Genomic DNA, 16,233 nt, shown 5'->3' with positions numbered 1-16,233 from the left:
GGGTTAAGCGTATAAGTTTTTTCCATACCAAAACATTGAATTACAATACAATATCCACATGCACGTTACAAAAACTTTATGAAACATGTATATATTATTTATTAAAAAATATATATATTATAAAATATAAATAGTTGGGCCAGGCTCGTTATGGCTCGATGGCTAGCTTGTACGGCCCATCACATTCTATGTATAAACTTGATATGGACCCCTTTAAAGAACAGTTGTTTCGAGTCGCAGTTCAACCACACCAGTTATGTATATGTGCTCGCAATATGCGTTCTGAATCGATCATTACCAACCAAAAATATATGTTTACATCAAACATTTTAAAATATGTATACAATGCTCCGCTTGGGAGCTGAACTGACCGCCAGATGAAGCAAATTAAACAAAAACGAACTATCCGAAGAAACTGAAGCATAATTTATTATAAATTTTGCACTACTACGTCAAATATACACAAACAAAACCCACCAAAACAATATACACATTCAAACAAAAAAAAGCCACAGCCACGAAGAAAACCACAAACCAGCCTAAACCGAAAGAAAAGCAAAAAATCAGACAACAAAGACGTCTAAGTTAAAGAAGTTAAAACCGGGTTTACCGGATATCAACACGAAGACGCCTAAGTTCAGTAAGGAAAGTGGGACTTGAAGTGAGAGTCCTATGAGCAAGACTTCTTATGTCTTCTCTCGAACATTCTCTTGAGATCCTCACCAGCTCCCATATTGCTCCTTCCTTTACCATCTCTTTCGCATTCCCTTCTGCAAAATCTCAAAATATCATGTTATAATTCCATTGATTCAGCAGTTCTTTTTTTTTAATTCGATGCAAACCAATACACTTACCGTGTTGTGCTAAATGGCAGAGAGCTAATTCGATATGCCGCTTAATAGCAGTAATTTCGGTTTTGGCATTTTGAACAATCCAAGAGAGTGCACCGTCTTCTATTAATAGTGATTTCCCTCTCTTAGTTCCTGCTTATTTGGTGCATTATTAAGTCAATAAATCTTAGATAATGAGATGTTTAGTCTTTTGGATAAATTCAATACCTTGTGTTGATGCTCTTGACTCGCATTTAGCAAAGTTTGCAATGCCACGAGCAACTTGTGCAAGCACATCAGGATGTCCACATCTTACCATTCCCAACAAAGCTGCAATCCCTCCTTCCGATCTTAGCTTTGTCTGCAATTTATCTATGTCGGAAAAAAGATATTGTGTCTCAGAATTTAGTCAACAAGTAGTTTATGTATTCTGGATAAAAGATACCATTTCCACAGAGATTAGCAATTGCTCCAGCAACCATCCGGAGGGTTTGAGGGTCTTGAGCATTAGCTGCTGTTGATGACAGTAAATCAATGCCTCCTTGAGCCATGATCAGCTCTTGGTTGGTTTCTGAAGTTAAAGAAGTAAATATAAACTGGTTCACTAAACAAAATACAAAAAAAATAATATAATATGATAAACTAAGTGAATGGACCAATGAGAACAATATTTTATTACCGTTCATTGCAAGGTTGGCGATTGCACCAGCAGCAACTCTGTGAATGGTTTCATCTTCTGTATTTCTCAGAAGCATCAGTAATGAAGTGAGACCACCAGCTTCCACGATTTGTTGCTGATTTGCCTCTGTGTTTTATTACATACAACAAACAGTTCAAAGATATAATGAGGCTCTGAATGAGTAATGGTATTAAAAAACATATACATATTGAAGGTTGCAGAGGGAAACCTTCGGCAGCCAGATTGGCTACTACTTTGACGGCATGAATCCTTACATCGGCATCGTCAGCTTCAAGAAGAGACAAAATCTTTTGCAACCCAACTTCAAGAGAAAAACGTTTGTAAGAAGCCATATATATATATATATATGTTCTTATTGTATTTGAATAGAAAACAAACAACGGATGGTTTTGAAAACAACTAGAGATTTACCTTGTTCAAATAGTTTAGCTACAGGAGGTTTCTCAGCGTTTCCCGGATCTTGTAACTGAGGAAGTTTTAACTGAGACATAAAAGAATCTAGAGCACCACCAGATGTTTTCTGTGAACCATGTCTCTCTAGGTTTTGTCTTGTCTGTCAAACATATATAAAGAATGATTAAAACAGGACACCCTCAGATATTTTCTCTAGAACATGCTTTCTGTATTAGTTACCTCGTCAGCAGTAAGACTCAACTGCAGTAACTGAGTATGCAGCGTCGCTATTTCCTCTTCTAGTTTTTCTTTTTGCTGTGTCTCGGTTTCCAACATCTTATGGAGTCTCATGATCTCAGAGTTTCCTGATACCTAATGAATTATATATAGCTCAATAAGACTTTTAAGTTTGAAAATAAGTAATCCACAGACAAAAGGAAAGGCTTTAGGGGTATACTTCCACTCTTTTAGACTCAGTGAGTTGCAGTTTCAGTCTATTCACTTCCTCTTCAGCCGCCATCTTCAGCTGAGCTTCTTTCTGAACCATTCTTTTCAGTTCAGAGACTTCCTCTAATGCTGGAGCAATGGATCTCTGTAAGAACAAAAAGGTTCAACGAGACTATATCTACAAGGGAGTGAACAAATAACATGCATGACGAGAGAGAGACAGTTACATTTCCATTTGATGTGACCTCCAGGCCATTTTTCTCTCCGAGTGCAAGTCTATCAGCAGCCAGCTTCTTCTGATTCTTTGACCAGTTCTCCTCCAGCTTCTTTATTGATTCCACGTAATCATTCTGATACCTTTGCTTTTCCTCCTACACACAACATATATGATGACTGAATCCATACACCGAAAAGGCAAGGTTCTGTTCCATCACGTACCTCTAGTGCATTGGCATATCTCTTTTCAGCCTCAGAGATTTGGTTATGTGCCTCTACGGTTATTCTCTCGATCTCATCAACGAATGCCTTCTGCTGCCTCTCGTTTTCCTCGATTAGACTGTCTAGTTGCACCTCAAGCCTTTTAGACAAGCTTTTGTAATCAAACTCTTCCTTTAGCTTCACCATATTCTCCACTTTCATTGCCTATAATAACCCCCAAAATTTTAAAAAACGTAGCCATCATAATAAGAATAAAGGAGTCACACAAAGAGCTATGGACTATGGTTCCCTACCCTTTGACCAAACATTATAGTGCTTGTTGTCTCTCCTCGATGTCTTGGTGATGGACCAATTGTAATAACCAACGATGTCCTCGCAGTGCCTCCAAATGAATCTCTAAGCAATCTAGTTAGCTTTGAGTCACGGAACGGAACATGAGAACTGTTCTCAGCAAGGGCATTGATGCATTTGCCAAGCGCACTCAGAGAGAGGTTGATAGATTTGGCTTCCTCCAGTGTATGCCCCTCACTTCCTGGTAAAGTATATTAACAAACACTCTTAACACAAGAAAAAAAAAATATAAATCTTAACACAAAAGTGAGATTGTAGATGAAGAGTTTCAACCTGATTTACTAATACGTTCCGAGCCAGCGAGATCCACCACAACTAGTTTCCCCTTCCGGACAAGAGGAGGCTTTAGAGATTTAGTCATGTGTGAGTTTCCATTACTCTCTGTCTTTAAAGAGCGTCTGACATGAACCTGCACAGTTTAGATGATGAGATTAATATGCAAAAGACAACACTCTCTAAGCAAAAACATAGGATCAGTAATATCCACCATTAAGATAGCATGACTACGGGACGACTCGGTGTTTAATTTGGTGTTAGCAGCGAACCGGTGAGCTTCTCCGAGTTGAAGAAGTTCAAGGAAGCTATGCTGATCCCTAATCTCGACCAAGGTGGCACCTGGAAGAGAAACGTCACCACTTTTTGGGTCTTCAACTATGGCTATGTTGTCGTTAGCCGGATCAAGAAGGTCTTGCACAGTCTCCATATACAGCTGCATTCACAAAAACATCAAGAAAACATGCCAAGAAACACACATGGAAACTTAAAAGAATCAAGAAAAAAATAAGACACCTGCAGATAAGAGACGGATATAGAATCGGTCTCCAAGGAGACTTGAGCTAAGATATCCTCCATAGCACGGACCATTATTCCACGATCAGCTACGTCTTCTTCCCCGAGCTGTCCCAGTGTATATGTCTTACCAGTCCCGGTCTGGCCATACGCCATTATCGTCCCATTGTAACCATCCAATACACCCTTCAAAAAAAAAAAAAAAAAAAAAAAAAAAAAAAAAAAAAGACAAAATCATCACCTAAATGTTTTTTTTTTTTAATACCAGGAGGACTACGGTCCAAAACCATAACATGTAATATTAGTTTCGTCCCAGCGGTCAATTGAACTCGGGGACGTTTGCACAATGGTCAGGGTTCTTTTTGAGCTAATGACCTCTGTTTACTAGCACCCCCAACCTAAATGTTTTCAGCAACAAGAGGAAGAGAGTGATGTGCAAATTCTATTATGTACCTCGACAACAGGTTTAGCCACAACTTCGTAAACTCGCTTCTGGGAAGCATACTCAGTGAGGACTTCATCGAACTCAAACGTATCAGTGTCCCAATTGTTTTTCTTTAGTTTCAACCTCTTCACCTAAAACGAATCAAAGCATATAAACTGATTAAGCTCTATCCACATTTTCAATACACAAAGCTTAGTGTATATATAGAAGATCACTGTACCTCAGGCTGTAACTCAACACAGTCAGCAAAATCAGCATCAGCGATCATCTCCTCGCCATTCCTTGGCCTTAACCTAACAGCTACACGAACCCTCCCAGGAACTTAAAAAAAAAAAAGCAGATCATGATCGAGAGACATTCTAATTACTGTAATAAACGGAACTGTGAAATTTTTCTAGGGTAAAAAAAAAAAAATATGAACAGAGGTGTTTTTATTTTTTTTTACCACCAGAGTCGCCGCCGTTTCCAGACTTAGAAGCGGAGGGGGCGCTACCGAGCGCGGCGGGGCTGCTTTTTCTAAGCACCGTCTTAGATTTGAGGGAAGGTTTGTGTGCAGCAGAGGAAGTAGAAGCAGAGGACTGAGCTCTGAGAGAGCTTCTATGCGTACCGTTTCTGTGATTCGCAGAACCAGTTCCTGAACTCGTTGACATTTCCTTCTCTAGTAAAAGAACAGAGAAGCTTCTTCTCTTCCGTTTTTCCTCGATTTGATTCCCCAGAAAATTCCTTTCTTTTCTCGGAGACTAATTTTTCGGGACAAACAACTGCTCACAAATTTTACAGAGAGAGAGAGAGAGATGTGTCTTGTCCGTGTGGGTAGTGTGAAGTGGAGGGAATCGTGTGTGGTTAGACACAGTTAAAACTAAACCATCAAGTGGGACCCATATTCATTCAGAAAAGTTACTTAAATGTTTTTTTACCATTAATGCCCTTTTACTGGTCCCGTAATTTACCCGTGTGGTTTTTTGACTACTACTACTACGTTCGTGGTTGTTCCGCGTGAATATCATTTATTAATATATCAAAAACTATATGACCATTCACGAGAGCGAGAGAGATGTGACCATTCTAACCATTTTTTTGTTAGGTTCGTGGATGTGTGTTTATTAGCCGTATTTATTGTTTATATGGATTCTTTTTTTTGTCAATTCACATTTATACAATGGCTGTCTAGATATCCTTGTTATGGGTTAAAAGGATGATTTGTATTGGTGTTGGTAGGACCAGCTTTTATTTTGTTGGTAAAGATGGACTAATTTGAATTTATTTTAAAATATTAGTTTGAATTCCTCCCTTTTTATAAAATGCAAAAAAACTAGAGGAAGATAAAATAGAAGGAAAGATTTTGGACTGAAAAAGGGATAAAGGAAAAACAAAAAGGCAATACCGACGACAATTAAAGGGATTTAAGGGTCCCCATAGAAAAAAAGTAAATTTGTCAAATCGCCTCAAAGTTTTCCATTCAAATTTTTGAATGTGCTATTTTTTTTTGAAAAAGGTGAAATGAACTTTTGGGTTTCATATCATAAACTCAAATTCTTATGTGAATTATGTCACTCAAAGAAATTATATATACACATTTGATCTATTATACTCAACTCAATGTTGGATTGGTATTAAGATGACAATTTGTGAATTCGCCAAAACAGTTGTTCCACTTGAGATACAGTATGATATGTTTTTTTTTGTAAGATTCCTAGTTCTGTCAGACCTGATCCAAACGTCATGGCTTTGTATCGTTACCTCAATCGAGTATATGTTTATAATCAAATGTCAAATGATTTTCTTATAAATGTCGTTTCTGTGCTTTTATATACCCCGCAATATTGATGTATAAAGAAGACAAATTATTCAAAGCACTCAAACTATATGTACTTATTATGTAGGGACCTTCCTCAACGAGAGACTTTGCCAAGTTGAATATTCTCTTCAAGCAAAAAATATGAATTTCTTCATTCTATAAAAAAGCCACTTTTGTATTATCGTTTCCTGATTCATGAAATTTATATTATTATTACTATGGAGTATGGACCATACTGGACAATGATATGCAAAAGTTGGCAACAGCAAACATAAAAAAAATACCACAATCGAAAATCAAGTTCATATAAAAAGTATATGTTTTCTGGTGTAACCTCACAATTAATTGCAAAAGGTTACACGCCACTGATACAATGTCAGATCATATGGTATTACAGCATGTGCTGAAATTGGTTTCCTAGAGGTTGCAATTTCGCAGTAATTTCTTCACTTCCCACCATTTTTTAAAAGATCGAAAATATAAAGCATATGGTAAAAAGGGCAAAACATGGTTCAAAGTTAAAGCTAGAAATCTACATGTTCATTTGTTAGTTCTTCAATTTTTATATATATTGCGTTACTTTCCTCTCTTTGATTTTTGGAAATTGTTTTATCAGATTCGGAATATTAATGGACCCATGATTTTAATTGTAACCATCAAAGAAAGTTATGGTGAAAGGAACAGTTTACCATACCAAAGGGCAAAACATAACTTACATCATTTCATACTCCATCTCCAATCTCTTCAAGAGTCCAAGTTAATATAGCTTTGTGGCTTCACTGGAAACGCAACAACTGACACATATACTGTGCAATTGCACACGCCGTTAACCAACAAGGAGACGAGTCAGAAGATTCCATTAGCTTAATATCTGAACTCAAAACTTCTCAACATACATTCAAAAGAGATAAAGATATCATATTGTCAGGTAAGATGATTTCACAAACCAAATAATTTTATACACATCTAAATATCATCGACAAGAAACCTGCATATATTGTCTTCTTCAAATGAATCAATCCTAGACCAACACCCGACTTGTGTATAACACCTCAAATGCTACTAAGCATGGTGCTAGTAAAAAACAATCCAGGATACCATCGGCCAAAAGCCTATACGTCTACGATTCTCCCATTGTTTTATACATAAAAAGTACTTTGACAGCTCCACTTTATCTTCCATAAGCTATATATGTACAAGACCCGCTTATTCTAAGTTCAACAACTCCAAATGATTGAAACTTTCTCTTCTTATTAGGGGTGGACAAAAAAACCGAACCGAACCGAGTCGAATTGAAACAACCGAACCGAAACTGATTCAAACCAAATCAAAGTCTATTTCAAATCATTCGGTTGAAGATTTTCCCAACCCGAATGGTTCGGTTCAGTAAACCGAACCAAACCGAGAAACTGATGTGTTTTTGTAATTATTTAAATTAAAAATATTACTAATACCGATATACTAAAATTTTAATACTAAACCCACATATTTTTTCATTTTCCATTCATTAGCATATATTCTTCTAACTTGATTTTTAAAAAATAGAGTAGTAAAGATATAAATAAATACTCGTACAGTTTGGTATAATTAACATATACTAGTTATTGATTTGTTGCAGTTTTTTTTATGATATCACATGAAAAATGATTCATTACAGACTTTTTAATGATATAAGAGATGTTATTAATGATGTTGATTTTTTTTTACTTTAGTTAACTTCATTTGTTTTAATTCTTATATACTTTTTGTGAATTTTTTAAAGGTTTTGTTTTAGTTTTATATTGAATTTAGTTCACGTAATTTATGTTTACATAATTTATGTTTTAAAATATAATTTTTCTTCAAAAAATTAAATTAAGAAGAACCTAATTAAACCGATCAAAAAAAACAAAATGAACCGAATACAAACCGAACCAAACACAAACCGAACCAAATTAACTATGATTTACTTCAGTTGAAAAAATACTAGAACCAAACTAACCAACCGAACAGAACCCAAACCGAACCAAAAAATAGCTGAAGTGTCCACCCTTACTTCTTATCTCTCTCTACAAAACTAATTTCATTTTTTTTTTGGTTATTTCACAAATAATCCCCCTTCAATTACATGATACTATCCCTCAAACCAAAACCAAAGACATCTCCAAAACTTCCGCAGTCTGATACACATAAACCCTAAGCTCTTTCGCATCTTTAGTTTCAGAGCTTTCCAAGCTACACATTTTAACCACCATAAGCTAGACACAAGCCACAGCTTGTTCATGAGTCATCTACAAAAAACTAGGAGAATCCTGCAACTTCCAGTCAAACTAAGCTGTGCATGGCAACTCCCTAGTTATATGATAATTAACAACCAGGTATCATATTTGCACACATGTGACGACTTCACTATTCATCACGACTATTTCTTTCAACTTAATAACCCCTACTCTTTACAATGACTATTATGATCTCCACCTCATCTTATATTTATTTTCTGATAACGTATCTATCATCATATATCTATGTAATGAGTTTGCTTTATCTATTGATCATAAGAAACTAATATTTATATGGGATTTTTTTTCTTTTGAATTTGCTTTGAAGTGTCAACTTTGATTGCTTCTCATCGTCTTGATCTCTTGTTTGTATATACGTATTGGTTACAAGCAACTAATTCCAGTTCGATTCTTCAGAAAGTAGGCTAATTAAAATTCGAATACAATCAATCGAACTCATTAATTAACGTTACGCTGCTATCTTTACGTAGTAACCTAAAACCCTAATGCCCTTTTTCAAAAAAAAAAAAAAAAAAAAAAACCTAAAACCCTAAAAAGATATATACCATGTGATTTCGTGCCGCTTGTTTGATCAAAAAACGAAGAAAAACTACATGGACTTATCGTGACAGCGAGTATAAAATAAAGCAAGTGACTCACTAGGTACAAATCATACGTGTCCACGTGTCCGACCGACCACGACACCCGGTTTAATAAATGTTTTACGTAAAACCACAACTAATTATTGGGATATTATAGTTTAAAACCTTAAATTAAAAAAAAAAAGATAAGCGAATAATTCAGATTCTTTTTATTGGAATCTAAAAAACCCAATTCGACTCTCTCTGTCTCAATTTTCAATTTTGATCCAACGGTCTAATTCTCTTCGTCACTCTTGATTTTCTCGGGAAACCGAAAAGGAAAACAGAGGTGCACAACAACGAATCCTGACGGAGACGTTTTGAAATCCAATAAAGGGTATTATTGCTGAAAATTGTGATTCTTTTGTTCGATCGATGACGTACGGCGATGGCATCGAAAAGACGGTGCCTGAGCTGAAATCGAGAACGGAGGATCCCGAGAATGGTGATTATCTGAAATTAAGAGGAGGATCGGATGAAGAAGAAGAAGAAGAAGGATCATCGGGGGGATGTTGGATAGGGTCGCCGACGTCTCTGTGGTTCTGGGTTAAATTGATCTCCCTCGTCGCTTGTGTTGGTGTATTGGCATTTGTGATTATTAAATGGATTGCTCCATTTTTGATAGAAAAGGTTCGTTTTTTTTTTTTTTTGGGTTTAAGATCTGATTGGGTCTGGTTATCCCACATTCTGTGAATAAATGAGCCTTGAGCTCTCTCTCTCTCTTGTGTTCTGTCTTCATGTACCGTGTTTGATTGTTCTAAATTAGCCTTACATGCTTCCTGTCTGTGTTTTCATCAAGTGTTGCTAAAACATTCGTTTCTAACCTATATGTGTGTTCTTTAAAAGGTTTTTTTTTAGCTATTAGATCGATATCATGCATTTCTTGAGATTGAGCAACGTGGAGTTAATCCCTCAATAATGTTTGGTGTGTGTATTTTCAGGAACTGATTCCATTTATAAAATGGGTGAGAAGCACATTCAGCATCCCGGTGCTCGGACTTCTCCTCTTTGCCTCAGTGGCGTTGTTCCCAGCCATTCTTCTTCCTTCTTCTCCTTCCATGTGGATGGCTGGTCTTACCTTTGGTTATGGGAAAGGGTTTCTCTTGATTCTATCTGCAGCCTCGATCGGTGTTACTCTTCCTTTCCTAATCGGACATCTCTTCCTCCACAAGATGCAAGTAAGCATCATCCCCAATTACTTGGGGGATCTTATAAACTCTTTTGTTTACATACTTATTGAGCTTTACATGATCACCTGCAGGAATGGTTGAAGCAATACCCGAAAAAGGCGGCAATACTTCGAGCAGCCGGTGAAGGAACCTGGTTTCATCAGTTTCAAGCAGTCACGTTGATCCGTGTCTCTCCATTCCCTTACATGATTTACAACTACTGCGCATTGGCGACTGGAGTTCACTACGGTCCTTACATCTTAGGCTCTCTTGTTGGAATGGTTCCTGAGATGTTTGTCTCAATCTACACGTATATGTCCTCTCTCTCTCTCTCTCTGTATATATAAGACATGTTCTGCAGAATCTTGAACTGGTGTTTTTTTGGTTATTTGCAGGGGAATAATGCTAAGAACGCTAGCTGTTGCTTCGGACGTGAGACACAGCCTTTCGGCCGTGGAGATAGTAGTGAATGTTCTTGGTTTCTGTGTAACCGCAAGCGCGACTATAGTCTGCACAATCTATGCGAAGAAGAAGCTAAGCGCAATGCAATCTGAAGAAGCAGAGACACCTTAAAGTACACACGCTGCTTGAAGAACTCTTTTCATCACCAAACGCTTAAAGAGCAATCACTAAACGTATCACCATCTAACACGATAAGTTGTATGTAAAACTGATCATATTATATAAATATATTTTGTTTTGTTTTGGTTTTTATTCATTTGAAAATGAATATATCTGCTTTTTTCTTGTATAGATTATCAACCAAGTTCTGATTTTTTATGTATATCTTCTTAGTTGATCTAATTTTTTTTTTTTTCAATCCAACTCATGTGCTTTTCTGTGTTATGCATTCAATTCTGCAAAACGAAGCTCATAGGAAGTTGGGAAAGGTTACATAAGAGTGTTTTCGTATAAAAAAAATGGAAGAACAACGGTCAGAAAGCAATAAATAAATATGGCGTTAAGAACTTAAAAAAGATTAGATTTTCCGACAGAAAGCATGATTGGAAATTGAAGTGAGACATTTAATGATACAATGTTTACAAAGTTCTAACTGAGAATTGTACAATGGATTTTAACAATTCACAGTGCCAGTAATAATGTCTCATCTTGAGAACAGTGTGTGTGTGTGTCTTCTACCTCATGATTCTTCCTTCAGCAGCAAAGGAGCTCTCAGAAAGTAGAACATTATTATCAGGGGGGAAATGAAAAAGAAAGAACAAAATGATTAAACAAAACTGAGTAAAACAGAAACAAACAAATGACAGAAAGACGTTTACTTTTGCTTCACTCATCTGTCTCTGTCTTTAATTCTATTCTCTTCCCTTTATAAGTTTCCAAAACTTTTGATTTGGACCTCAAAAACCTATGGATCTCTAAGAAAACAAACCAAACTATATCAACAACCAAATGATTACAAGCCATGTCGATTACATAATGCTCAGACATTAGTAACAACTAGTATAATACAACAAATATATTTACACCTAATAGTTTCTAATCATTTAAATGGAAACAGATGAATGAAATGTGCAATTCTATATGTAACACGCATTCGATACCTCTGAAACTAACAACTCGGTTGGGACCATAAATCATTTATTTTAGTCATTAATTTAATTGGCAACTTTGGTTGGTGAAGGAGAGAATAAATGCTTTGGTAGAAGGTACAGACAAGCAGACACTTACTCTTCCCCCTTACTTAAAAACATATAGGTGATGAACAAAGCCAAGCACGTGCTTCCTCTTCATTTGGTGGAAGCCAGAGCGAGAGAACTTACTTTCCAGCCAAGCCACAAGTCACACACTCGCTTCTCTGTATTGCAAGCTGAGCTGCGCATAGTTCTCTTCTCTTGTATTCGAAAACTTGCAGAACCCCAAAATCTCATTTTGTGCTCTGACTCTGTGCTTCCTTTTTCTTTTGTCGTTTCTTTCACGAAAGCTTTGACCTTTGGTCGGTAAATTTTTTTTTCTAGCCGTTAAGGGATGACGACCATACATAAATGTCAAAGCAGTTGAAAAGTTCATAGCTTGAGCTCTCTCAATCCCAATAAAAATCAACCGTTTCGTTTCATTGGGTTAGCAAATGCACCTGCTTTCTTCTTGATTCTGGAAGAAAGATTGTAGATTGACGAACCGGGTTCGGTTTCGGATCCTGAACCGGTAATGTCAACTGGGTAGATCCGTTTAATCAGCCTGAGTTCAACCATGAAAAGGGTTTACCTTTTTCTGGTTTTTGTATACATTTCAACTTCTCCGTGTTGCTCTCTTGTTACAATCGAAGAAGAACGAGACATTCTGCTTCAGTTCAAGGACAGCATCAATGACGATCCTTACAACAGCTTAGCCTCTTGGACCCTCGACGGAGACATCTGCAATAGCTTCAACGGAGTCGCTTGTAACCCTGAAGGATTCGTTGACAAGATCGTCCTCTGGAATACGAGTCTCGCCGGAAGCTTGACCCCGAGTCTCTCCGGTTTAAAGTCTATTCGAGTTCTGACCTTGTTTGGCAACAGGTTTACAGGTAACCTACCGCTGGATTACTCAAAGTTACAGACTTTGTGGACCATTAACGTCAGCTCCAACGCGTTGTCCGGTCCGATCCCTGAGTTCATCGGTGGGTTAACTAGCTTAAGGTTTCTCGACTTGTCTAGAAACGGCTTCTCCGGTGAGATTCCTACTTCTCTGTTTAGGTACTGCGACAAGACCAAGTTCGTGTCTTTGTCTCGTAACAACCTCTCCGGACCAATCCCTGATACAGTAGCGAACTGTAACAACCTCGTAGGGTTTGACTTCTCTTACAACAGTCTTAACGGAGTGCTACCGCCTGGGGTCTGTGATATTCCTGTGCTTGAGTATATCTCTGTGAGGAACAATTTGCTCTCTGGTGATGTCTCTGAGGAGGTGGTGAAGTGTAAGAGACTGAGCCATGTTGACCTGGGGAGCAATATGTTCCAAGGGTCAGGGCCTTTTGAGGTTCTTGGGTTCGTGAACATAACTTATGTTAACGTCTCTTGGAACCGGTTTGGTGGGGAGATTGGAGAGGTTGTTGGTTGTGGTCAAAGGTTGGAGTTTTTGGATGCTTCCTCTAATGAGTTAACCGGTGGGATCTCTGGAGGTGTGAGTGGTTGCAAAAGTCTCAAGCTTTTGGACTTGGAGTCTAACAAGCTGAGCGGGAGTATCCCTGGAGGTATTGGGAAGATGGAGAAGCTCTCGGTTGTTAGATTAGGTGGTAACTCTATAGATGGGGAGGTACCAAAGGAGATTGGAAGCTTGGAGTATCTACAGGTTTTGAATCTGCATGATCTCAACTTAGTTGGTGAGATTCCAGAGGATGTCTCTAATTGCAGATTACTTCTTGAACTGTGAGTTGGAATACAATGTTTAGCTGATTGTATCAGTTCTTGTTACTGTAAGTGAATCTCTATCATTGTTTGTTGTTGCAGGGATGTTTCAGGGAATGAGTTAGAAGGAGAGATCCCTAAGAAGATACTAAACTTAACAAACCTGGAGATTCTTGACCTGCATGGTAACCGCATCAACGGAAGCATTCCATCTGAGCTTGGAAGCCTCTCCAGGATCCAGTTTCTCGATCTTTCGCAGAACTATCTTTCAGGCTCAATCCCTTCTTCCCTCGGTAGCTTGAATAAGCTAACGCATTTCAACGTCTCCCGCAACAATCTCTCCGGTGTTATCCCTCCTGCTCCTGTATTACAAGCTTTTGGAGCTTCTGCATTTGAAAACAACCCTTTGCTTTGCGGTGATCCTCTTGTAACTACTCCCTGCAACTCACGTGGAGCCACCACAGGGAAATCAAGAAGCTCTCAAGCTCTAAGCGTTTCGGTTATCATTGTCATAGTTGCCGCAGCCGTGATCCTCTTTGGCGTCTGTGTTGTACTCGGTTTGAACCTCAGAGCTCGTAAAAGAAGAAAAGATGAAGAAGAAGAAGTAGTCACACTCGAAACCACTCCTCTAGCCTCTTCAATAGACTCAAGCGGGGGTGGTGTGATAATAGGCAAACTCGTTCTCTTCAGCAAGAACTTGCCTTCAAAGTACGAAGACTGGGAGGCTGGCACCAAAGCTCTCCTCGACAAGGACAACATAATCGGAATGGGATCCATTGGCTCAGTCTACAGAGCATCTTTCGAAGGAGGAGTCTCCATTGCAGTGAAGAAGCTCGAGACGTTAGGAAGAATCAGAAACCAAGAAGAGTTTGAGCAAGAGCTTGGACGCCTCGGAGGTTTGCAGCATCAGAACCTCTCTTCTTACCAAGGCTACTACTTCTCCTCGACAATGCAGTTGATTCTCTCTGACTTTGTCCCCAACGGTAGCCTCTATGATAATCTCCACTCAAGAATCTACCCTGGAGTAGCCAGCACGAGCCACGGCAATATTGATTTGAATTGGCACAGGAGGTTTGGGATCGCGTTAGGAACCGCGAAAGCGCTTTCTTTCCTTCATGATGACTGTAAACCAGCGGTTCTTCATCTCAACGTGAAGTCCACCAACATTCTTCTAGACGAAAGGTACGAAGCAAAGCTATCTGATTATGGTTTAGAGAAGTTTCTTCCGGTTCTGGATAGTTTTGGTAGTAGGACCAAGAAGTTCCACAACGCGGTTGGGTACATTGCTCCGGAGCTGGCTCAGCAGAGTTTGAAAGCGAGTGAGAAATGCGATGTGTATAGCTACGGTGTGGTGCTTCTTGAGCTGGTTACGGGTAGAAAACCTGTTGAGTCTCCATCGAGGAACCAAGTCTTGATATTGAGAGATTACGTGAGGGATATGTTGGAGACTGGTTCGGCTTCTGATTGTTTTGACAGAAGGTTGAGAGAGTTTGAAGAGAATGAGCTGATTCAGGTTATGAAGTTAGGACTGCTTTGCACCTCGGAGAATCCGTTGAAGAGACCGAGTATGGCTGAGGTTGTGCAGGTTCTTGAATCAATCAGGAATGGATTTGGATCATGATGAAAGCTTCTTTTTTAAAAAATTCTTTTTGAGTAAAAAGATTGCATAGAAAATGTGCAGGTTAGTAGAAAAGGTTTAATTCTTTTGTTCACAAACTTTTTGAGATTTTTTTACATGTTTAACGTTTATAACAACAAAGCACAACACAAGTTACCGTAACAGAATCTAAACCATCAGTGTAGAAACCCATTCAAAAAAAATAATAATAATATAATGGTCGAGTATTTTTTTGGGTGGTTGAGTCGCTGATGATCATATTGTTCTTGTTCAGTATGTGGTAGATTTATTCAAAGGACGTTTAAAGTATGACATTTTTGAAAGCACAACAGGAAGACCGGAAATTGGGCGAAAAACCCAAAATTTCGGTATTATGGAATTTTTCGAAGAAGCCGGAAGCTCGAGAAATATTTCCCCTCAGGTCAGGATTCATTTGGAGTTTATTAAAAAATACTCAGAGCATCGGAACGGACGTAGAAAAATATTTGAGATTGATCGCGGGACGAAAAATTCACCGGAAGACCGATATCAGACAATTGACTGAGAAGCTCGAGGTGGCTTGATGAGTGTGTGTTCAGGACGTGGTGGCAAGCTCCTGGCAATGTGTGTGTCAAGGGAAGCATGAGGTGCTGCAGCCATGTGGAGCACGAGGTGGATCGGCCAAAGCACGAGGTGGATCGGCCAAAGCACGAGGTGGATCGGCCAAAGCACGAGGTGGATCGGCCAAAGCACGAGGTGGATCGGCCAAAGCACGAGGTGGATCGGCCAAAGCACGAGGTGGATCGGCCAAAGCACGAGGTGGATCGGCCAAAGCACGAGGTGGATCGGCCAAAGCACGAGGTGGATCGGCCAAAGCACGAGGTGGATCGGCCAAAGCACGAGGTGGATCGGCCAAAGCACGAGGTGGATCGGCCAAAGCACGAGGTGGATCGGCCAAAGCACGAGGTGGATCGGCCAAAGCACGAGGTGGATCGGCCAAAGCACGAGGTGGATCGGCCAAAGCACGAGGTGG

At 38.8% G+C, this 16,233-nt stretch overlaps 3 protein-coding genes across 3 annotated transcripts; 2 read left to right on the top strand and 1 right to left on the bottom strand.

Moving 5' to 3' along the window:
• Positions 1 to 405: 405 nt before the first annotated feature.
• LOC106295860 (armadillo repeat-containing kinesin-like protein 3) lies at positions 406 to 5,201 on the bottom strand. Its single transcript, XM_013731853.1, has 18 exons — positions 4,839 to 5,201; positions 4,614 to 4,714; positions 4,402 to 4,524; positions 3,949 to 4,134; positions 3,647 to 3,868; positions 3,433 to 3,568; positions 3,102 to 3,340; positions 2,809 to 3,012; positions 2,598 to 2,741; positions 2,381 to 2,515; positions 2,164 to 2,295; positions 1,942 to 2,083; positions 1,739 to 1,831; positions 1,510 to 1,635; positions 1,276 to 1,401; positions 1,059 to 1,202; positions 855 to 983; positions 406 to 770 (listed from the first exon to the last, which is right to left on the bottom strand). Exons 1-18 carry the CDS (start codon positions 5,041 to 5,043, stop codon positions 607 to 609), a joined length of 2,751 nt encoding a protein of 916 aa, XP_013587307.1. The 5' UTR covers positions 5,044 to 5,201; the 3' UTR covers positions 406 to 606.
• A 4,063-nt stretch (positions 5,202 to 9,264) lies between these two features.
• Positions 9,265 to 11,021, top strand: LOC106292922 (transmembrane protein 64). The gene is made up of 4 exons (XM_013728590.1): positions 9,265 to 9,720; positions 10,032 to 10,268; positions 10,352 to 10,569; positions 10,655 to 11,021. Exons 1-4 carry the CDS (start codon positions 9,466 to 9,468, stop codon positions 10,830 to 10,832), a joined length of 888 nt encoding a protein of 295 aa, XP_013584044.1. The 5' UTR covers positions 9,265 to 9,465; the 3' UTR covers positions 10,833 to 11,021.
• Positions 11,022 to 11,970: 949 nt separating this feature from the next.
• Positions 11,971 to 15,365, top strand: LOC106343283 (probable LRR receptor-like serine/threonine-protein kinase At1g12460). The gene is made up of 2 exons (XM_013782451.1): positions 11,971 to 13,624; positions 13,706 to 15,365. The coding sequence occupies exons 1-2, from the start codon at positions 12,468 to 12,470 to the stop codon at positions 15,222 to 15,224; spliced, it is 2,676 nt and encodes an 891-aa protein (XP_013637905.1). The 5' UTR covers positions 11,971 to 12,467; the 3' UTR covers positions 15,225 to 15,365.
• The last annotated feature ends 868 nt before the right edge of the window (positions 15,366 to 16,233 follow it).

This window comes from Brassica oleracea, chromosome C5, assembly GCF_000695525.1.
Source record: "Brassica oleracea var. oleracea cultivar TO1000 chromosome C5, BOL, whole genome shotgun sequence".
NCBI lineage: Eukaryota > Viridiplantae > Streptophyta > Magnoliopsida > Brassicales > Brassicaceae > Brassica > Brassica oleracea.
Note: the sequence above shows the minus strand (reverse complement) of the source record. Positions and strands in the feature narration are given on the sequence as shown.

Bases quoted from the DNA above. Each gene is read 5' to 3' on its own strand.
- LOC106295860 (XM_013731853.1), bottom strand. From the start codon at position 5,043: ATGTCAACGAGTTCAGGAACTGGTTCTGCGAATCACAGAAACGGTACG. The intron at 4,715-4,838 runs GTAAAAAAAAAT...TTTTTTTTTAAG, and splicing joins AAACGGCGGCGACTCTGGTG to TTCCTGGGAGGGTTCGTGTA. The intron at 2,516-2,597 runs GTAACTGTCTCT...TTGTTCTTACAG, and splicing joins AGGTCACATCAAATGGAAAT to AGATCCATTGCTCCAGCATT.
- LOC106343283 (XM_013782451.1), top strand. From the start codon at position 12,468: ATGAAAAGGGTTTACCTTTTTCTGGTTTTTGTATACATTTCAACTTCT. The intron at 13,625-13,705 runs GTGAGTTGGAAT...TTGTTGTTGCAG, and splicing joins TGCAGATTACTTCTTGAACT to GGATGTTTCAGGGAATGAGT.
- LOC106292922 (XM_013728590.1), top strand. From the start codon at position 9,466: ATGACGTACGGCGATGGCATCGAAAAGACGGTGCCTGAGCTGAAATCG. The intron at 9,721-10,031 runs GTTCGTTTTTTT...GTGTATTTTCAG, and splicing joins CTCCATTTTTGATAGAAAAG to GAACTGATTCCATTTATAAA. The intron at 10,269-10,351 runs GTAAGCATCATC...GATCACCTGCAG, and splicing joins TCTTCCTCCACAAGATGCAA to GAATGGTTGAAGCAATACCC.